The sequence below is a fragment of the Malurus melanocephalus genome, unplaced genomic scaffold (genome assembly GCF_030028575.1).
Source record: "Malurus melanocephalus ecotype Western Australia unplaced genomic scaffold, MMel_1.1 scaffold_106, whole genome shotgun sequence".
NCBI classification, from domain to species: Eukaryota; Metazoa; Chordata; class Aves; order Passeriformes; family Maluridae; genus Malurus; species Malurus melanocephalus.
In genome coordinates, this window is record NW_026623338.1 from 1,393,688 (window position 1) to 1,416,840 (window position 23,153).

General features: G+C 43.0%; 2 protein-coding genes across 2 annotated transcripts in view; both read left to right on the forward strand.

The window, feature by feature from the left end:
* Positions 1–2,950, forward strand: part of ABCC8 (ATP binding cassette subfamily C member 8) — a 70,875-nt gene extending 67,925 nt beyond the window's left edge. The window contains exons 38-39 of the mRNA XM_057369281.1: positions 1,053–1,115; positions 2,701–2,950. Of these exons, the coding sequence (XP_057225264.1) occupies positions 1,053–1,115; positions 2,701–2,838 (201 nt within the window). The 3' untranslated portion in view covers positions 2,839–2,950. The remainder of the gene's footprint in view (positions 1–1,052; positions 1,116–2,700) is intronic.
* Positions 2,951–8,322: 5,372 nt separating this feature from the next.
* On the forward strand, positions 8,323–11,521 carry KCNJ11 (potassium inwardly rectifying channel subfamily J member 11). Its single transcript, XM_057369282.1, has one exon. The coding sequence runs from the start codon at positions 8,374–8,376 to the stop codon at positions 9,574–9,576; it is 1,203 nt and encodes a 400-aa protein (XP_057225265.1). The 5' UTR covers positions 8,323–8,373; the 3' UTR covers positions 9,577–11,521.
* Positions 11,522–23,153: the final 11,632 nt, after the last annotated feature.

Consider the following 23,153-nt stretch of genomic DNA (forward strand, 5'->3'; position numbering starts at 1 on the left):
GAAGGTCAGCTGGGATGGGCAGTGAAGGGTGAATTGGCCAGTCACAAGTTTCCCCAGCATGGTCGACAGGACAAATCAGGAAGTTAGAAGGCATAAAAGTAGAGTAAAGGAAATAAACAAAGACATGGAAAAAGGTACTGGATTATTGCATTAATGGCCTGGAATTTCTAGGCAGATGTTAAAGCACTCAGTAATGATGCAGTGACTGGGAGCCAAATAGAATAGTACATTCTTAGAAATTTTTTTTTCATCTGTTATATTGTTACAGGAAATATTTCAGTCTTCTTTCCGCTGTAAGTAAAGAACATAATTGGAGGGATTTGGTCCAACAGCTACAATTTTGTGTTCAGTAAAATGTTAGTGAGTTCAGCTTCAGTAAGGTAGGGAACTGTAGTGCACGCTGCCCAGGTTAAACACATTTTGAATTTTGATGCATTGAGGACAGAGTTCGTCCTTTGAAATACTTATCTAAAGAGCAGATAATAGCAAATGAAAATATCTGTGCTTGTGACACTTCCAGGCAGTTTGGAATGCAACAATGCRTCTCCTAAATAGCAAAGGATGAGTACTTGTTGAGTGAGAGCTATGTGTGTTAAGGCCATCTTAAATATCATCTCCACTGTTAAATATGCCAGGTACAGCACAGTCCCCTGCTTGTCCCTGCCACCCCTTGGTGTCAGATGTCCCCATTATGCTGGAACATTCCTGGATTTGCAGGGGGTGAAGGGGCACCATAGGCAGCACCCCTAATTCACCTTGGATTCCTCATARTAAAACTGAGGTCAGGACAGCAGAAGTTTGGGGGCAGAGGACAGCTCTGATGTCTGCTGAGCCCCAGAGGCAGTGGGAATGGCAGTGGGAAGGAGCAAGCAGTGGGAATGGCAGGAGAGACCAGGCTCTGGCTCTGTTTGGCATGTAGCTAATTTTGTATTTCTGCAATGGAGGATAAGTAAAAGCATGGAATAGTCTATGGTTCCTTAAGCCTTCTTAGTGTCAGTGTCTACTGTGCAACTTGTGCTGTTTGAAAAGCACCAAATGTTTTCCTTCCCTAGGAGAACATTCTCCAGAAGGTGGTCATGACTGCGTTCGCTGACCGCACTGTGGTTACGATAGCAGTAAGTACAGTCCCTGCTGCCCTTCTGATGCAATCAAGGATCAGAAATGCCCCATTAGTCACTTCTTGTCAGTGTTAATAAATGTGTTAATTAGGCCATTCACGTTTTTTTTTTAAGTGCTGTTCAAATGTAAGGTTTCTTTTCCATTTTTAAATTTCTTTAATTCGTAACAGTAGCTTCCTCAATGTGTTGCATGATGCTAAGTCAGATTGCTTGTAAAGGTACAAGTATGCTGTCTATCTTCTGTTATTTCAGGCTAAATTAAAATGCCATCTACTTTGACTACTGTGAAATATAAGTTTCATCAAGCTAAAATAGTCATTTAATGAAGGACAGGTAAATACACATATTTCAGCAAGGTGAAATGAAGTCAGTGTGCCTCTTAATATTTAAAAATTGAACACAAGGCAAGAGATCTAGGCTCAGGAATCTCTGAACATCATTTATTTTCACCTAGCAAATGTGTAATAGAAAACCTGATTTATCTTGTGGTATCCATCCAGTGTGTCATTATAAAAGAGCAAAGGAATCATTAGCAAGACATGTCCTGATTTCTTTGCATGAAAATTCAGAGTTACACGGCATTCTGCATTTATGTATCTTTTTCAGTTTGTTTGGGTACAGCTGAAAAAGCTTTTAGTCTTTTATTGTCTTAGTGAGTTTTAAACTGCATAGTTAAACAACATCTTGGAATAAACTTACTTTGAAAGTTTTTACTTCCAATTGCAAATGCGGTTTACAGTAGGTGGGTTTGTATTCAAAATGTTCTGTAACAGGAACATAACATGGAGTTTTGGAGGGATGAGTAGTAATTTTTGGGGTTTTTTTCTTTGGGGTTGTTTTTGGTGTGTGTTTTTGTTTTGTGGGGTTTTTTGTTTTTTGGTTTTTTGGTTTTTGTTGTTGTTGGGTGGTTTTTTTTCCCCAGAGAAAGCCATATATTCCTCATCTCTGGTTAGGAAGGAGTTGTAGGAGTGATAGAAGTGGCTCTGTATTTTCTCCTGTTATCCACAGTTACCAGGATGGCAGCACTGATTGTGTTATACTGAAAGAGATCAGTATATTATTATAATATTAAATTCAACTGGAATGCGATGTTTCAGTCCCCTCCCCCTGCCTGTGGACTGGAAAAGTGTCACAGAAACTGCAGAAGATGTGTGATTTGTGGATGCCATCAGTGATTGTTTTATGGAACACCTGGGTAGGAAGCCACAGAAGGAAATAAAGGAGGTTTTTTGGGTACTGAGCATGCCCAAGATTTGCTTAGGAACCTTATGGGTGCAGAGCAACTGTGTAACAGCAACCATAATGTTCTGAGAATAAATATCCCTGCAGGAGTAATGAAGAACCAAAACATCCCATGCAGTTACACTTAATGTCAAAAAGTGGAATTCTGTCAATATGAAGAGGCTTTCAAAAAACTGAACCCAAAATATCTGCAGTATTTGCCCAGTAAATTAGGATGAAAAGTTGCATAAGTGGCCTTAATCAAACTTGAACTTCATAGGAAAATTGATTTGTGRAAGTCTGTCTTATCCTGGAATCTGCTGAATAGATCCACTAACCTGGCATTTTATTTGTTTTTCAGCACCGTGTTCATACAATCCTCAATTCAGATTTGGTTATTGTAATGAAGAGAGGGGTTATTTTGGAATATGACAAGCCTGAGGTTCTGCTAGAACAAGAAGACAGTGTGTTTGCTTCTTTTGTACAAGCAGATAAGTAATAAAAATAAATAAAGCATTTTAGAATACAATTTTATTATTTTCTAAAACTGTAACATACCTGTAAATAAATATTATTTCATAATAAATTGAGCTTTGCCTTTTTTAATAAAATGAGCCATTTTTTTCATCTGAAGAATTAATTAATTATCTGTGTACTTTCCTTTTTTTGTATACAACTACTTTTCTTTTTATTTGCTGCCAAAGAATCACGGAAAATAGTTCAAAAATCCTAAATGGGTGAAATACAGCAGGATGCACATCAAACAAACATAACCAGCATGGAGTTTTTATGTAACTCTCAAAGCCCTCCTGTCATTTATTAACATGTTATTTTTTATGTGTCATAGCCCTACTGTAGATAATACTTGTAACTGACTAAATGAAGAAGGAAAAATTATATACCAAAGGTCTTTCTCAAAAGCTTGTATCTCTCTCAAATGCCTCTGTAAAGCTTTAATATCAAAATACAAAATATATAAAACATTTTTTATACTGTGGTTTATTGATAGTGCCTGAGTTGTTCCTTAGACTCTCCTTTCATACCATCTAGAAATGGATCATGGTCTGATTCCMTCTTTATGCCTTTTGAACACCGTTACAGTGATTCCAACAGGATGGAGGCACACTCCATCCCAAACTGTGAAGAAGCTGAGAGGAGGCAGGTTGTGATAAAGTATCAGTGTTTAATGTACACTGTTTCCAGACCAGTGCAGATGTACCAATTCATCTGGAAATTATCCCTCCAAGTCTGGTAAATAAACACTATTAAACCTTTCACTGTAGCTCAGGGCCACGAGAGCTTGACTCATCATCTCCCAGTTTTACATATTTCACCCACTGTCATGCTGTTTCTAGATTCACTGGRACCCTTAGCAATCAATTCTGTATACTTAAGACAATTTTTAACCACTGAAATTATCCTCATTTTGTTAGACAGTTACTTATCCCTGCCTGGGACAGTCATTGTTAGTGGGTTAGAAKGTCAGTAACACAATGGAATTGTCCCCCATTATTATTCTTACAGCAAATTTGCCTTTCCATTTTTTTTTAATTACTTCCCCTGTTTAAAGGATTCCTAGCACTTAGAACTCTTTTTATTTTGGTTTGGTTTTTTTTTTTTTCTCACTTTAGCTCAATTAGTTTAGAACCTGTTTTTGAAGACTGTTTTTCAGAAAAAGACACCTCGGTGTTCTTGTGGGATATGTGATATTTTAAGGCATTACTTCTGGCACTGCAGCAGAGAGCCAGGCACAGTGAAGGACAGTTGTTGCTGTTGGTGTTCCCAGTTCCAGAGCAGAGTATTTGCAGCATCTGCCTGCTGGTTTTTGGGCTGTAATGAAGGGCAGGTAAGTGGCAGCAGAGGAATGAACTGTGGTGAAAGTCAGGAGGTAGGATATGGCTATGCAGATGAAAGGCATGAGCTCTGCTGCTGCCTACTGCCCTTTAAGAGAGAAAATGGGCACTGGGGAGCTTTGTCCTCCTCCAGGGAAGCGTTTGCTGGACCGTGTCCAAGAAAAAAATGGCTGCAGAACTAATGGTGTGTTTCCAGCCTGGGATGCCAGGCTTGCGTTAGGGCAAAGAGAGGAGAAGTGAGAGCAGAAGGGCTCACAGTGCATTTCTGCTGCAGCTGCCGTGTGTGCTGTCTCCAAGCTTCCATTCCTGGTCTGAGGCAGGATCTCACCCRGTAATGATCCTAATGGTTAGGAACACTAATTCCTAATGGCTTAGGAACACTCTGCAGGACACTTCAGCCCCGTGCTGCAGAGGCTTTGCAGCCATCTGTGGAAGCTGCTGCATTCTAATGGCAAGGGCAGACAGGCAGGGAAGTGAGGTTTCATGTGCTTTCAATTAAGTGCCTGGGATTTGACACTGCAGTTYGGACTCAGTCCTATTCCACCAGCTTCTGAAAACCTTACCCAGAAGSGAATGCAGGGGAGGAAAGGACACAGCATATTGCTAAGGAGACTGTACTCCATCTTGCAATATTAAGAAATTAGATCTCAAAGCACAAGTGTCATATGTTTCCATTTTTAATGGGGTTTGTATTTCACAAAGCAACATTGCAGGAGAGTGGGGTGAGTTTGTTCATATCCAACATTTCCTCATCTTTTTAATGGTACCACACTGCTGAATCAATGTGTGAACAGGAAGGCTCTTAGCTGCCACTCTTGTCAGACATTTTATATGGTCTTGTTTATATGGGGCCAAGTCCCAGGCAGTTCCTGCCCCTAACTCCAAAGGRTTAAGAGTTTCACCAGTGACCAGGAGCTGTACCCAAGAACGTGATTCTGTGGTGTGTGGCTGGTTGACATTGCCCAAGTCAATAAACCTTGTTGCCACGAGATGGGCAGCCCAGGAGTCACTGCTGAAGCAGGATCGTGTGTTTGTGTGGCAGTGAGGCATTACTAAGCCAAGGGCTGTACTCARATGGCTGCAAGACTGAGCAAGCCAAGGCCAGACTTTCAGTTCTCCTGTGRGATGGGTCTCGGTTCAGTCCCAAAGGTGTTGGGGGAAAGGCTGCCCATGATGTGCAACCAGAGGGGTTTTGGTTTGTGTTGTACAAATATTCCCATTATATGAAAACCTTTATAGCGTTTATTCCCTTGTCCTAGTGGGGCCAGGAACCACAGCCTGCCTGCTTCATCAGCCCTCTCCCAGCCCTGTTCATGTCTTCCTCTGTGGCTTTGCCTAACCAGCTCTGACCTCTTTTTCCCTCGACACCTATCCATACTGAAAGGTGATTTGTGAGGCTTAATTTCTGTTAGACCAACACTGTGCAGCCTCTGAAGCCTTACTCAGCTTCTAAAGGCACAGTAATGACATGGCAACAACTAAATTTTAATTTGACAGTTAACTTAAGATCTTATTTGMTACCCATTAAAATTAGGATAATTTGGGGCGGGGGGAGAGTTTTGAAGTGTAAAACCTATTTTGTGGGTGGAAGAACTTACCCCTCATGATTCAATACTACAGAGTGGGATTGTTCATTCCTGTGAGCCCGATTTGTTCAGCAGCTCTTAACACAAATATGTTGGCTCACTCAGAAGATCTGTCACTTTTTTCTTTTAAGTATCTGTCACTTGATCCCTAAAGACAGGGCCTCTTTTTATTCTGCTCTAGAAATTCTTCAGCAGAAGCCACTTGCTTTCCTACCCCATCTCAGCCCCTAAGTGCTCAGAGGTGAAGAAAAAGTAAGTGGCAAATGACAGTTGCATTACAGAACAGGAGTGGAAACACAGAAGCACTGYTCTAGAGAGTTCAGGATTCCTAAAAGCAGCGTGGTGTGTTCATAAAGCACCCCTCCCCTGGTCCTCCTAGCACCAGGCAATGCAGCAATTCTTCCTCTGAAACCCTCTTTCCCCTTCTAAAAACTTTTACAGGTTTTTATCCATTCTACATTTATGGAGTTACCGCCCTCTGGAGGAAAAGGTACAGAATAAGAGCACGGTTAGAAAAAAAAAGGAAAAACGGCACAAAAGTCAGGGCTGCCTCTTGAATCCCTGGGTCCATGTCTGCAAGGGTGTAAAACGCTGCCTGTGAGCTGCATGGTGTGGCACAGCCTGAGCTCACTGCAAAATGCTGGAGACAAGAGCTGCAATCAGCTCTGATCAGAGAGCTCTCCATCAGAACTACACCTTTGACGAGGAAAACTTTGATTTACTTCATCCTTTTTGGGGGTTAGGTTTTCTCCTTTTTTAATGTTTAGAAAGAAAATGTTTGGGTTTTTTTAAACCCCACACTTTTAAAAGAAATTCCATTGTCATATAAATCATGTAGATAACGAATTAAAAGTGTAGGTGCAGGTGACATTCACACCAAGTACATAAAGAGAGGCTAGCAGATAAAGGGGTGCAGAGAAAGGGGAAACACCTTTGGCTAAGCTTAGTGGCCASGGCACCTTGTTGCTTTTCTAGCTTTATCAAAGCAGCAAGGAAGGTGGACCAGAATAAGAAAGAGCATGAGTATTGGGAAAGTGACCCCTCCAAAAGGAATTGATGTGTGCCTGGACATGCCACTATCCATAATAAAGAGTAGAAATAGTCTAAATAGTGAACATTTAATTGCAAGACCTGTAACAACTGCTCAGAGAGATTTCTTCAAACTCCTGTTCCAAAACCCCTAGGTGGGCCGCTTTAAGCAGCTGTAGGTAGCGAAAGTGAATTTCAGCCSCTGCTGGCTGATACCCAGACATCCTCTGGACAATTGCCTTGCCCAGGGAATCAATGCCAAGAGCTGTTTACAGTGTGTACCAAAGCAYTCAGAGCCAAAACTGAAGGGTAAGTCCATGGACATATGCAATCAGAAAATAAATATTCACAAATCCACTGGCTCTAAAGAAAAAACKCTTACCCAGAATATCCTGGGATGCTTAAGCAACTCCACAATGTTGTTGTCTAAACTGAAACAAAATATTGAAACGGAGGAAGCAAACACATCAATGAGAGTATTGCWGTTTACACAGTGGRGAAGCCACATCAGAATGTTTTTAARTAATGCATCTTGTCAGGAGGATACTTCCTCATAGGCATGCCCATGTATGTATTTATACCACAGAGACATCACCGTGTCCTCCACAAGTTCTCTCTTCCTGCCTCCCTTTGTTGCCTTTTCTGAGGATTTTGATGCCTGTCTGGAAGTTCATGTCACTGGGGGTTAACCCTTTGCAGCTGGATCTTTTTTTTTTTTTGCAACTTTTACTGCAACTTTTCCTGAGCTGACAAAGCCCACATAATTTCGTGGTCTACTCTGTGCAGAAAAAAAAAAAAAAAAAAAAAAAAAAAAAGGCAAAAAACCCAAAGGAAAAAACCCAAACAAACAAAAAAAACCCACCACCTGTGTTTATTCTACTTAACTCTAGCAAAATTTTAAGTGGAATTAAGCCCCTTTACTTCCAGGTTTCTATTCAACCATTATAGCATTTGATTTAGATTCTTCAAGCAAATTTCCTACCATTGCTGGCCTGATTTATCAAGGAATGCTTCCCTCCTATTTGCCAAACGACAGGTGAATTCCAGTATACTATTATTATATTGTTATATTACTATTATTGTCTTTGTTTTGTTRTTGTTGTTATTATTACTRTAATTATCMTWWTWWTWWTWWWAMMAAWTYKTTTTTTWAATTGCCCAGTACCTTCCCCCGCCCCATTTCAGCGAATAATCACCCGACCCGAAGCCGCGGCATCCCACAAAGGGAACCCCTGCAAATGGAAGGCAGCAAATCCATCCTGCATCGAATGTTTACATACAAACCGCGGCCCGAAACCCTTCCTCCGGAGGAAGAAAAAAAATAAATAAATAAAAAAGGAGGGTGAAAAGGTAAAGAAACGCCCCCAGCTCCGGCGGGGAGCGCTCCCGGGCGGGCTGCGGCAGCGGGGGCTGCGCGGCGCCGTTCCCGTTCCCGTTCCCGTTCCCGTTCCCGATCGCCGCCGGGCGCAGCCGCCCCCCCGCTCCCGGCGCACACGGCCACGGGCGGCTCCGCGCACCGCACTCGCTGTCCACGCCGCCTCCGCCCGCCCCCGCGGCCCGGGAGCCATGCTCTCGAGGAAGGGGATCATCCCCGAGGAGTACGTGCTGACCCGGCTGGCCGAGGATGTGCCGGATCACGCCCGCTACCGCGCCAGGGAGAGGCGGGCGCGCTTCGTGGGCAAGAACGGCGCCTGCAACGTGGCCCACAAGAACATCCGCGARCAGGGGCGCTTCCTGCAGGACGTCTTCACCACCCTGGTGGATCTCAAGTGGCCGCACACGCTGCTCATCTTCACCATGTCCTTCCTGTGCAGCTGGCTGCTCTTCGGCATGGTCTGGTGGCTCATCGCCTTCGCCCACGGGGACCTGGACCACAGCACCCGGCTGCAGCGGGACCCCGCGGAGGGGACGGCGGGCTCSGCGGCCGCCTTCGTGCCCTGCGTGACCAGCATCCACTCGTTCACCTCCGCCTTCCTCTTCTCCATCGAGGTGCAGGTGACCATCGGCTTCGGGGGGCGCATGGTGACGGAGGAGTGCCCGGCCGCCATCCTGGTGCTGATCGTGCAGAACATCGTGGGGCTGGTCATCAACGCCATCATGCTGGGCTGCATCTTCATGAAGACGTCGCAGGCGCACCGGCGGGCCGAGACCCTCATCTTCAGCAAACACGCGGTGATCGCGCTGCGAGAGGGCCGCCTGTGCTTCATGCTGCGAGTGGGCGACCTGCGCAAGAGCATGATCATCAGTGCCACCATCCGCATGCAGGTGGTGAAGAAGACCGCCAGCCTGGAGGGCGAGGTGGTGCCCCTCAACCAGATCGACATCCAGATGGAGAACCCCGTGGGGGGCAACAGCATCTTCCTGGTGTCGCCGCTCATCATCTACCACGTGATAGACAAGAACAGCCCCCTGTACGACATCTCCCCCATGAACCTGCACCACCACGAGGACCTGGAGATCATCGTCATCTTGGAAGGGGTGGTGGAGACCACCGGCATCACCACCCAGGCCAGAACCTCCTACCTGGCGGATGAAATCCTCTGGGGCCAGCGCTTCGTGCCCATCGTGGCGGAGGAGGACGGRCGCTACTCGGTGGACTACTCGAAATTCGGCAACACGGTCAAAGTGCCCACGCCCTCGTGCACCGCCCGGCAGCTGGAGGAGGACAAGAGCATCATGGACACCATGCCGCTGTCCCCTAAAGGCACCATAAGGAAGAGGTCTGTCAAGCTAAAGCCCAAGTTTACCATAAGCGATGAGCCTTCCTGATGCCTTCTGTCCGGGAAACTCAGTTAGGGCTCTGTGTCTGAAAGATCTCATGAACTCAAAACACTGAGGTGGCCTCTTACATTTTTTWAAAATTCAGGTTGGTAGCACAAGGTATGTTCTGGTGTTATTTATTGTGGGGAAATCTAAAGCTAATTATATTTTTTTAAAGGTGTGAGAGATTTCAAGCAGAACTGGGAGCAGGGAAAATCATGGTCTGCAGCTTTAAATTTCAATTCAGACTGTTTAATTGCACGATCATTCTGCATTGATTCAACTGCAGGTAATGACACGTTTTCTCAAAAAATAAATATGTGTTTATCCTCAGAGATTGCAGGTTTTAGGGTCTTGCAGTGTTTGCAAGTCAGTAGTTTTTAACTGGTGGTTTTTCTCCTAACTTGAACAATCAATATAGCAAAATAAAATATTAATAATTAATACAGTAAGCTGGATTTTAATGATAACAAAGGGGTCAGGCAATGACACAAGACCAGATTTGGGAGTGTCTATATATTATACTGTATGTCTCCAAGAAATTAACTGCTGGATTTGCATCATCCGTATTTTGTTGTATGGAGCCTCTCCTACCACATGCAATATGAAATGTATTTGAATATTTACTTTTGCYTATTTTAAAAACCTTTCCACTTCCAAAATAAAACATTCAGGAGTACMTTTTTGGATTGTACATTTCTGAAAGTAAGTAATGCTTTGCCTTTAAAAGGAGTAGCATATAATATGCATTTGAAATTAATTATAAACAGGAAAAAAATCTGCATTTTAATTTCTAAATGAAGGGAAGCGATGTTCCCCCTCCCYGAGCCACATGGCAATAGGATACTCAGTACAAAAATTAACCTCTCCCTTGGGTCATGGTGAATTCTGCCAGATAATCAGGGAATAAAAATAGAATTACATGTTTTGAATGAAAGGACAGTGCTGAACGCTGAAATTATATCTGCATGCAGTAGGGAAAGCCTTTTACTCTTTTCCCTTTTGTAAAAGAAGCCGAGATTTTTGTGTTTAGGGGAAGGAGGGGTGTGTAAGACAGCACGGTCACTTCTGGGATGCTGTGTCACAAAACGCTGAGGGAACGATTCCCTTTCCAGTTTCATCTGCCCACCCTTTGCTGCCTCGGTTTTCAGCGGAATCCGAGATCTGTCATTCACCAGCAGACACGAAGGAGCCATGATCCCTCTCTCAGTGCCACAGTGACAACAGGAGCAGCTCCCCTTCGCCCACTCCTGCAGATCCCCTCTCTGAAGGTGCTGCTAACAGCAGCGAGTTTATTTCTACACAGCGTTATCAGGGGATAGCACAGTGTTTGCTTCATGGCAAACTGCCCCCAGGTAAAAAAGAACATCATCCAAATATAAATAAGTATCACAAAACTGATCCAGCACCTGGTTACCCAGGCTGTGCAGAGAGGCACCGAGTTACTTTAAACATAATTATTCAAGGAGGATCTAGTGTCAACCTTGTGTGTTCTGTAGTTCTCAATAAACATCTAAAATGGTTTGTGTTGGCAATAATATGGCAAATTTCTGATGCCTTGTCAGTGTAACTATTTGACAAACTCATCCAAAACAGTAAGAAAACTTCCCTAGGGACTGCAGAATATTTTCAGGCATTTATAATTAATGTTAGGATGAAATCAAAGATTGGATTAAAATACAAAACTATTTGTTGTATCTTTGCTGTTTATGTATTTCAGTTTTATGAAGCATTGTCAGACTGTCAGTTATAGGAGTAAATGCCTGCTCGGTTTCCAAATCCCCAACACACCAATATTATTCTGTGAACAGCTCTGATAATGTGATACGGGTTTCACAACAAGAAGACAGTAAAACCAGCATTAGCAAGTAGTCAGCAAAGAAAATTTGGAAAGGCACATTGTATATTTGTAATCCTAACCCCCCTACTTTTTGAAACAGGCCATTATTAAATGCCTTAGATGATTAAATTTCTTCTGTAAGACTGTGTTTATTTGTCATTTTATTTTCTGTCTTTCCCATTTACTGCCCCTTTCCATCTCTCATTGTCTGTCAGAGGGCACAGCAGAGCTCCTGCATTTCCTGGGTGGGAAACCTTTGTTCCTTTGAAAGTTCATTGTTCTTTATCTYTTGTCACAAAATCACTGCTCTGTTCTGGCAAGAGTCACACACTAAATATTAGTTGTCTTCCCAGTGACCTGAAATCTTTGGCCTCTCCATAGTCCCCTTAGTGCCTTATTTAAATTTCAGATACACCTTAGGGTTCTCTCATAAAATCTCAACCAGCTCTGGTTGCATTTTAAAGCTCTTTTCAAGATTTGACCTAAATGTGAAGCAGTTGCATAGGCGATACCATGCAACTATTTTCAGGAGCTGATGCAAGCTTCTTTTTGCCTTGGGGGAATCTGTGGAGCTGAGAGATGGAAAATTCTCTTTGTTCCCTGTGAGATGGGAGGGGAAAAATGGGAAGAAACAGCTTCTGTTCACTGGGATGCTGTCAAGAGCAGAGATTCTTTTTCAAGAATCTGCCTAATTTTCCTGAAGTCCTGCAAAAAAGGGGCATCATAATATTATGAGGAAGGCAGGATTTGTGCTGTTAAAATCACCACAGTGAATTATTTGAATCAAAGTGCTGGTGATTTTCAATCTGGGGATTGTTGGGATTTAAAACCCTTCTGTTTTTCACCATTCAAAATACTCAGAGGCATTTTGAGGGCAGAGCAAGRAGGGATGAGTGTATTTATTTCGCATTGAGGATATTACCTTTTTTTGGAGTTCCTGTTGTCATTTATGAAGTATTTGGAAATACAGGGGTCTGCAGTTATCCCTAAAGTCATCCTTCAGCTGACAGCCCCCATTCTCCTTAGGAAGTCTCAAGAAGGTGTTGGTGTCACCATTTGACACAGAAAAGTCCTCGTTCTCAGCAGTGAGCAAACGCTGTGTTTCCCACAGCTGAACTCCAAAGTGAGTGGGATTCTGAACTTTCTTGCTCAGCCCACGGCTCCTTTTTGGTAGGAGGTATCAGAGTTTGGAGCAGCCGGGAGAGCTGCGGCTCCCACGAGTCCTCGGCACAGAGCGGAGCGAGGGGAGCTGGAGGCTGCAGCACGTGCTCACGGCTTGCCCTGGCTCAGACACGGACAGGGACACCAAAAATAGGAATTGTGGCTTTTGTGATGCGGCCCAGATGAGTTTTGGGTGTGGCAGAGCCCATGGAATTGCCTTTTATGTGCTCTGGGAGACCCTTTCCGGTTTGTACTCGCACGTTCACACAGTTTGGTGCTTTCAGATCGGAGTTCGTGGGGCTGCTGGGATGAGAAGGATCACAGAGCTGGTTAATGAGAAAGGGACACTTGCCATGGTTCTAAAATACCTGCAGTGACTGCTGGCGAGCCACTGAGCACATCAGTTGCATTTCCCAGTGAAATCAAGGGACATATGTGYACAAAATTAGATTATAACAACTTTGCTTCTTTACCCCTCAAGGCACACAATAAATACAGTGTTACAGTGTATTATACAGTGTATTTCAGTAGGACATGTCTCTGTATAATAACCACAAACCAGAAATTAACTAAACAGGCGACACTATAGAAGAGAGTYGGAGATATAAAATAAAGACATTTAAAATCCAGACAGTGTGAAGACAATGTCAAGAAGTAATAAACTATTTTATTTTGAAGCACCAGCAAAGGTGTGATGATGCTGAGACTGAAAAAGCAGATATGAGAGGCTGGGATGAGAGTGTTTAGCAAGGCCAAGGTCTACATGCAAGCACAGCTTAGCAATGGGGTCAATGTCAAAATTGAGGCTGCCCTGTAAAGCCAGACTGCGAGCTGGTCATGGTCAGCRTTGCTCAATCCGTGGGTAAATATTGCTGAGCGAGGCACGAGTCACAGCAGTGCTGGGAGGACTTGTTGGGGTCTGACCCTTGTGGTTAGTTATGGATTAATAGCTAATGATGTTAAAATAACAAGTGATTAACAGTTCTTTGAAAACTGAATTTGTTTCTTGGTGTTTTCCCTCTTTTTCCTCTTTGTACCTCAGTCACCCCTGGAAGTGATGATCGTAGGTGTGTTAGCACAGAGTGTTTTGATTGGAGACAAAGCACTAAGAGTGTTTTGGGGGAGTAAAAGACCAAAGAAAAAGAGATACTAGAAACCCAAAAACCTCTGTGAAATTGCCAAATTTGCAACTTTCACAGTGATTGCTTTTCCAAAGCATGGAAATGTCTATTCCTAKGAAGTGGACATTGATAAACCATCACAGATTATTATATTTTGCAGATCTGTGTGGAAGAGTAAACATTTTATCTCTTCAGATTAAGGTTAAAGGTTCAAAATCATTGCATTTTAGGCTCCCTGGTTGCACCTTTCCCAGTGCTCCCTGTCACGCTGGGGTTTCCACTAGAAATGGGCAGGATAAGTGCTGTTCCAGGGCATTTCCAGGGCWCTCCATTGATGCAGGGCCATCCCGTTCCAAGGTGGAGCTCTGCAGCCCAACAGCCCCGCTCTGAGCATCCTGCACAGGAAAATTCAGTGTATTTTTGGATCAAACACGCCGTGTGCCAGCAGCAGGAGCTGCAGCAGGGAGAGAGAGGGATTTCCTCCCCCTGCAGCCCTTCCTGGGGCAGGGGGGCAGCTGGAGGTGGGGAGGGGGCTGTGGGGCTGGGCACTGTCACTGCTGTCACCACTGAGTCACTGCACTATTTCTGAGCCAGCAACGGCACAAAGATACGTGATACAAACCTCCACACCCCACCAAGGAGAACTATTAAAAGAGCAGAAGACATTCTTGAGAGGCTGCAGATGCTGCTCTGAGCGCTGCTGGGTGCCTGCAGAATGTGCTGCATGTTTTTCTGCCTGACGCTCCTGTTTTAATTTATAGCGTGACTTTAATGAGTTATCACAGGGCAATGACTCAGTTTAAACTGAATTTTTCAAAAATCCAAACCTGCAGCCCTTCTTTGCCACTCGCCTCTGCCAGCCTTTGTGCCTGACTCGTTTCCATGCAGATGTCACCACSCTGTGAGGTTTCCCAGCCAGCCTGCTCAGTGCAGAGCTGAACAGCATTAAATGGYAATCCCAGCTGGACTGGACAGGGCTGGAGGCCTCATGACAGTGGCTCTGCAGAGAAACTTGTCCCCTCTTCCCCTCCCTGGCAGGAGCTGAGGTGCTGGGAGCAGGGCTGCCACCCTTCTCCTCCTCCAGCTGTTCCTTGTTCATTCGCTGTTTTAAGTGGCCAATTCTTGCTTGGAAGCTTTGCCCGTGCTCTCTGCCCAAGAGAGGGGAGGCACGGGATATAAATCCTATTATTGTTGTTAGATTCACTATAATGTTATTCCCAAGTGGAGTTGGAGCACAGAAACTGACAGTGAGCATCAGGAACCTTGGGTATCAATGAACTCCATCTCCCATTTTAAATCCTGGGCCTTCAAATCGAAGGAAGCTTGTCAGGGAGCTCATTAGCAGCAGGATTTCCCTCTTAGGGCTGGCCACTAGGAGGTTAATGGGGTGGGCAGCTGACTCAAGTGGTCTCTGTTGGAGCCTTTGCTGCAATAATGATGCTGTTTCTCTGCTTCACCATCTCCTGGCAACTTCTTTCTCTGCTTTGTGAGTAAAAATCTTGTTTTACTTCCTTTTCTCAAGCTCAAGACAATGTGACCCTCGTTTATATTGTCTGCTAAGGAATTTGAATTTCTTGAATGTTTGTGTCATGGTCTTGCCRCGTGTCTGAAAGGAGGTTGTAGTGAGGTGTCTAAAGATCTTTTTTCCTAGTAGCAAGAGACAGGACAAGAACAAATGGCCACAAGTTATGCCAGGGGATGTTTAGATTGGATATTAGGAAAAATTTCTTTACTGCAAGGATGCTCAGGCATTGGAATAGGCTGCCCAGGCAGGTATTTAAAAGCTTTAAAACTTGAGGAAGAAACATTTGCAAGGTGATGCACATTTCATGGGACCGCTGGAGAAATGAAGCAGTCAGACAAGCAGGAAGATCAGAGTTCTTGTTTGATGTTTGAGTTTGATGTTTTTGCACAGATACATGATCCTGGTGGAGCTGAGTGCCCGGGAGCAGCTCCTGGTGTGAGGTGATGGCAATTCTGGAGCCCGAGGGTGCAGCAGTGCCCTGTGCAGCCGTGCCCAGCGCTGTTCCAGAGGGTGAAGGGCACTCTGGGTGTGCTCCTCACTCACMCCACGGTGGCTCCCTTTGCAAGAGCCAATATCTGACTGCACCCACCATGGAGAGAGCTCATGCTTGGTGGGAGTTTATCTAAATTACAGGCAGTCAMCAAATAATTTTGCAAAATCATTATCTGTCTTTAGAAATGACTTTRTAGGAAATAGCTGCTGTTTTCTCAGATTTTCTTCTCTCAAATGTTGCCTGGATATTCATAACTGTAGTCTCTACACTTAGAAGCCACCTGCTTTAATTACTCAGTGCTTTGGATAGTGATATTTGATTATTGGCTTTGAAAGGTTGTTCTTTCATGTTTTCTTTTTCTAATTACACCAAAATTGTTATTAATTCARTTGAATATTTTTCCTGCTTACTTTGCTCAAAAGGTTTCAGTAGAAACCTCACATCTGAACCTCCATTCTTCACWCTATTGTCTTTTTTCAAGTTATATAGGAGATTAAATCAGATCTATCCTCATCCAGTCCTTGTTTTCTACTTCTTTCTCAATTGAGAACAGTCCCTTTAACCAGGTAACTAAACTCACCCAGTTTCTTTTCCTTCCACACACCCAGCACTGAAATATCACATCACAGTAGCCTTTGGATGTGCAGTAATGCACATTTTTCTTCAAAGTGGCAGCTGCTTCTTGGCTAGGTGRACCAGAACTGTTTATTTTATTTTTTCAAAGATGGGAGAATAAATGTTTTGGCAGCAAAGCCACTCCATAAAGGTGTCTCATTGGCTGAGCCCTTTGTGTTTTACTATTAAAACTGTGGTTTCCCCATTTCACTGTTGTCCTGTACCATTAAATAACTACCTGAGGAGACAGCTATAAATATCAGACTCCCTGCTATTTGTTCCCATTRTTTGGACCTGGCCTTGTGCAGGCCCAGTGGGAAACTTGTGTTCAAAACCCTTCTTTATCTCTGAACCTCTCTGGACTGCCAATGATCCTTCAGCTGACTTTCGTATTAAAAACAGCTTTATGTAGAAACTGTTAACCTGGAGACAGCTTCTTTGGTGGTGATGGATAATGCAGATTCTGTCTCTTTCTTCCCATTCTTCATGCTGATCCCAAACCTGGAGTTGTGTAGGCAATATAGGGCCAAGCAGCTGCTGAATTGTCTCCCTTCTCATCTGTTTCAGGGATGTTTGCCTGCTGAGATGAGGACCATGCTCAGGAGTGATATTATCAGTATTTTCAGAATGGCCTTTATGGTTTTCTTCTGTTCTAAAACTATAAAGATTTTTTTGTGCCTTTGATTTGCTGTTTAGTAGGCACAGTTTATTAGCAGCCCTGTCAGCTTCTTAAATCCTGTACTGACCTATCACCAAGGGAATTAGTGTATCCATAGAAAAATCCACAATTTTGCATTAAAAACTGTTTCCCAATTTACACCAGTCCACCAAATATTTTAGTAATATGTTTTCATTACTCAGTATCCAGTCACCACTGCTTTTTACATTGGYTCTCAGGGAAACTGCTCCAAAGTGTGCTCAATTCAACAGATATTGTCTGACTGACTTAAGAAAGTCTGGGTGTGGTTCAGAGAATGCCGGGCTAAAATGGTGTGCTGGCACTCCCATTTCATTCATTTTTCTCAGAGAGTTTTTTAAAATGAGAGAAGGACTGGTCAGCAGTTGTTGAGAGGTTCAACTTAGCCCTTAATGAGTTAGAGTTGGAAAGTTTTGTTAGTTTGTTTTTAAAGTTTCCTTTGTAGCTATACTCATTCATTGCAAAAGTGGGGTGTAAAATTGAACATTTCCACATTATTCTGACATACAGAAATACTTCCTTAAAGATATTATCTCCTTTAGGCAAGACTCCAGTGCTCCCAATAATTTTTCCTTTATCCAGCCACACTAAAAGAAGCTTGAGTATTTGCAAAGTAGTACCTAAATGTAAAGCAGCTTCTAAGAGGTTACAAACAACTATAAAATAATACAGTTTGCCTGCAAGCTTGAGTTGAAAGGCTTGTTCTAACATACGTTTGATGTTGTGAGGTACAAAATTTGATTTTGGAAAGTCCAAGACACACAGTCCTGTTGGGGTTTGTGTAGAAATTCATCATCTCATGGAGACATGCTATCAGCATGACAGAAATTAAGCACTTGACTTGAGCAGGYTGTTTTCATCCCAGTCACCATGATCCACCAGCTGAAACCTTTTGTGACTTTGCTACAGAAAAGGAAGAAGATTAATAGTTTGAGGACAGCCGAGTTTAGAAGTTACCCCAGGCAAAGGTTTGATGCTAACACTCCTCAAGTATGAAATGTAAAATCTATACTGTTTGTTAGCCTCTGGGATTTTACAGCAGGGTAAATATGAAATTACATCTTGTGGTTGAGAGGGGAGAGGGAAAGAGAAATTGTTCCTGTCAGATGTGATCTTATGGAAAGCAAATTGGTGGTGGAATGGCTGGATCAGCGATAATAGAACCTCAGTTTGTGGCTTTTATTTTTTTCCCYGACCACTTTAMTTTCAGCATTTCATAGTGGGGAATATAACATTTTTCACTCATTTGAAATAAAACAATTCAAGCCAAGCAAAAAACCCAATGAAGTAAAATTCAGCCTTTGTTTATACCAGTTTGTTGGAGCTTTTATAGAGAATCTCAATAGCAAAAATAACATGCCAAGTGAATCCATCTTGTGCAGCRCTGCATGGATTAATTTGATGGAAAGTCACAGCCAGGGTCTCCTGTGCTGAACTGTGCTTGCAGTGACTCATGAGTTTCACCTTCCTGGCCCAAATGACTCTGTACAACTGAAACTAAATTATTGTCCCCTACAAATTGCATCAAACAGTGCTCTGTACTGCCCTTKCAGTGAGAGAAAACAGAGATGTATTACACGTACCTGAGAACTTGAGAAATGGCCTTTCTTTTTAAAATAGGTTTCTCCAGGCTTTGTACATTACTTTGAAAACATAATTTTATTTTATTTTTTTTTTTACAAATATGAAAGCTGTAGTGTTGTCTGAAGCACAGGGTATGGGAAGAAGCCTTTGCCTGAGTGGCCCAGTAGCTCTTTTTTGACATTTTCCTTGATTTTATCCTCCTCCAATAACCACTGGATTTGAATCTCTTTAGGTCAGAAACCACTTATTCTCTGCACACAGACACAGGGAGATGTGGAGTATTTCCTACTGCTACAATAAGTAGATAAAGATGTAAAAAGCAGGTCAGAAACACTTGATGATTTATCTCTTGGTATTCGTATATTTGGTTATGTCTGCAGGAAGCAAGAGGAATTCAATCTCASTAAGAAATATGAAAAATAGTGTTCTTTTGACAGCTCAGACACAACCTCTCGTCTTCTGGATATGAAAATGCATTTATTTATATTAATTTAGCACTCATCCAACTATAATACTTCTGTAACAAATGTACCATGTAATTATGTATTTTATTTTTCYGGCTTATAAATTTCCCAGCTTCTCCTTGCTAGTCCTTCTCATGTCCCTGAAACAGCCACACCAGCACAATTTAAAAACTTAGGAATTACAAAGTACAGGTGGTTTCTCTGCTGCAGGAGGCATAATCTATTTATCTTCTCTTCACGGGTCACAAAGCTATTAAAATATGCTTCATCAGGAAAGCAAAAACTCCAAGAGCTATTCTTTCCTTTGTTTTTTGGGGTTTTTTTAAATTTTCTTGTAAGAATTTCTTAAAACCTTCAAAGATATATAGACTTCTGCTCAGAGGATTGGGCTTTCTGATTTTCAGTAGGATAGACAAGAATACAGATTTATTTTTTAAGCTTAATCTAATTCTCAGGCTTGAGTTAGATCTACATCTACGTTTTTCTTTATTTTTTAAGCGTTGGTTTGCAAGTTCAGTGCTCTGTAGATGTCTCCTAGTGGGATAATCAAGTCTGTGTGGGATTCTGTTTGGTTTTTTTCTAAATACTTAAGGTAGTTAGTGACAAATCCTGTGAAATCTTATCAGAAGCAGTGAAATTTTGTTGCTCCTCAGGCCCAGCCCTCTCAAAACTCTCTATTTCTGGCGTGTCAGTGTCCAAAGCTGGACATCCAGGACACAGGTCCCTCCAGGACAGACTTGGAGCAAATTTGGCTCGTGGCAGAGCTAACAGGGGTTTAAAGGCAGTTTAAAGGAGTTTAAACATCCCCAGATGTTTCCAAGTGGCCCAAAGAGGAAAGCATGGACACACTGCCCAAAGGACACAGGATAAGGGAGTCACCTTGTAAACTGAGACGATTTGTCTGTGYGCTTGTGAAAATGGAATTTGGTTTTCTTTGCAGTTCAGTTTTGTCTCCAGCAGCAAGAGAAACTTTGTCTTTAACTTCAGGATCTGAAGAGGATCCTTCAGAGCCCTATTCATTATCTTTTTGCCCAAAGAGTTCAGTTCCTTCAGGAAGGAATGGGCTCTCAAAGTTGAGGAGCCTTCACAGCAGCTGGCATGCTCATAAGGCATTGCACTGCATCCAGCACTGGGCTAAAATTGCAAATCAACTGATTTCTATGCTTTTTTATCAAGATAAGAGAGCTCTGCTGATTGAGGGTGTCCCCCTCTCCCAGACACTGAGCACCRTGACCCCCAGAGGAACCCATGCTGGAAGCCCAGAGCACAGGAAAAAAAAGGGCTGGGGAAGGCTGGGATTCGTGGTTGCACCCTGTGCAGATATTAAATTCCTGTAAAGGAACACCCAAGGTGTGGTTTTTTTCCTAGTTAAGGAGATCCAGTGGCTGTGACCAACAGTGCACCAAAGTTCCATTCTCCTCCATGTGTGCCTGAAGCTGGAAAGCTTTCAGGTCCYCAGGTTCCTTAGCAGAATTGCTTTCTCTTCTCCTGCAGCATTGATTTGTGTGTCAGAGGAAAATGTGTGSCTTCCCCTCTTGTGGATACTTCAGGGTATTGAGGAGCTGTGTGAGAAGTGAGCTGCATTTACACAGTGCAAGTGGCTGCCTAAAATAACTTGGAGTTAGCTTTCTTTCTTTCCCCAACTCATAAAAGTGACTGTTCTTTACTTTACAAAGGTTTAGATACTGGACTGTGATAGTRCATTAAAGTATTTTATTGTTTTATTGCCTTTAAACATGCAATTACATTATTTTAATCAAAAAGCTGCCTATTATTTAAAGAGTCTTTAGTCCACCGGTGTTGTTGGGTGTGTGACTGAAAGTCAGCTACAGCCAGGCAGCCTCCAGGGTTTGTGCTCTGTGCATTTGTTTGTGAAAGGGTTATTGAGATGCACAAGCTTGCCACGGTTTAATAAATAATAATAAAAAAAAACAACAAAAACCATGTTGTCAGGCAGCTGGGAGTCACCCCTTTGAAGTTCTCATGATGACACCTGCACATCAGGCATCAGCAGGATGATGTGAATGAGCCATTTTTTGGGTCACGCTGCATCTGTTCAACCAGTCATTTGTGGCAGGATGTGAATGCACTGCATGTAATCCCAGCACTGTTTTTTTCCCTGTTTCATAACTACTGTGTTGCAATATGTTTTTGAGGGGGTTTTATTTGTTTGGGGGTGGGGAGGGGTGCAGTTCTGTTTTGTTTTTAAATTTTGAAAAATGCTCTGTGCACACTCAGTGCCACCCTGGCTTTGTCCCGAGGAGCCCAAGGGACATCTGAAGCATTTGGGACACGTCTAGACTGAAAGCTGAGCTGTGGTGAAACATGGATCAGCTGGCAGGGCCCAGGTCTGCAGTGCCACATTGGGCACAGCTGCCTCAGCAATCTCCAGCCCAGCTGCAGCTGCCAGGGAACACAAGGAAAACTTTTGCTTTGGAGCAAGCAGGAGCAAAGGCATGCGAGTGCTGCTTTTGGAGCTGGGGTTAAAATCACAGTCGTGGTCAGGAGCATTCCAGTGCTGCCTGCACTCAGTTATCCTTCCCATCATCCTCAGAATAAAATCATCTGCAGGAACAGCTTTCAGTGTAGAAATTCAATCAGAATTTCTTTCAGTGTAGTAATGCAATCAGAWTTGAAATTTAGTGGAAACCACTGATGTGGTTGATAGTGCTTAATGCACAGGAAAGCTCAGCCTAAGAGGAAGACCAATAGTTGATAATCCAAAGACAGAGCCAACTAAAGTGCAACTTGGGGTCTGTAAATAATTAATAGAGAAATTAATAAAGACTATTGTGGTGGTGCTATCATTATCTGTAGATCAAACTAAATCTACTCATCAGGATGGATAACTGGCTGGGTTTGGTTTTTTTTCTTGTTTGAAAACAAAGCAGAAAGTTAAAATACAGATAATTTCAATTTAGATTGCACAGTCTGACGTTTTTTAGTTCTTTCACATTTTATACTACTCAGTAAATACAAATAATACTTACAGCACTAAATTTATAAATTTTAATAATACTTACAGCACTTCYCCCTCTCTCTTGCTAAAAATAAAATTTATAGAAAGAAGGTATTTAGGCTAAGAATTATAAAAGTAATGTAGCTGAAATTGAGCTGTGGCTTTGTATGCARTGAGTAGCATAACACTGAACACAGACAATTAAATTAGGGATACTGGGAAACTGCTCATAAATTTAAGGTGTGCCTAGATGACAGCTCCTTATTCCTTTATCTGAGTTCTCATATTTAACAGGATGATTTTTATGAGATTTCTTGGCTGTTCATTGGTGATCACACTTCCCTGGGAGAGACCAAGTGAAGTAACATCGCTCAAATGGCTTTAATGTATGCAATTTTTACCTTTAGAGCTCCTGAGGGGAAAAAACAAGAACTTGCCTCAAAGAAGCTGTTTCTTGAGTGACCAGGAGCTGGTGCCTGTTTCCTCCAGAATAGTACAGCTGTTGCCTTTTTTGTTTTGCTAACACATAGGCTCCTGCTCTAGGACTGTGGTTTCATGCTAGAAATGTAAGCTGCAGCTTTTCACGGTCAGTATCTCGGGGTTTTAAATCCCAGCTGATCCTCGTGCTGTTACCCAGTTGTGGTGTCATGCACTCGGAGATGAAGCCTGGTACAGAGGTGTSTGCTCAGGAAGAACATCGTTAGCTTAGGGCGCATTTGCACTTTCAGGGTCTCTTTCAAAAGGAAGCAGCATAATGTAAGAAATGCATTTTGTAGAAGAAAAAAAAAAGCCCTTTTGAACCGCGGCAGCTGCTGTTGTTTGGCCTTTGAGGGATCACTCAGTTTTCAACATCCTATTCTATTATGCCACCATTCTGCTGCTTATTTATCTCYGGGGTGGGTTCAGCAATCCTTGTCTCGACACTCCCTCTAGCGAGGAAATGTTGCGCAACTGTGCCCGCTCGGTGGGTGACAAATCCTCGTGTGTTGCAGCAGATGCTSGATCACTTCAGAACCTTCTCCGTGCTTCTGAAAGCGCTGCCAAGGTCAGCACAGCACTGTGGGCTCAGGTGGGCTCAGGAACTCCGCTCACGGCTGCTGGAGCGGGCAGTGCCTTGCTGGAAATGG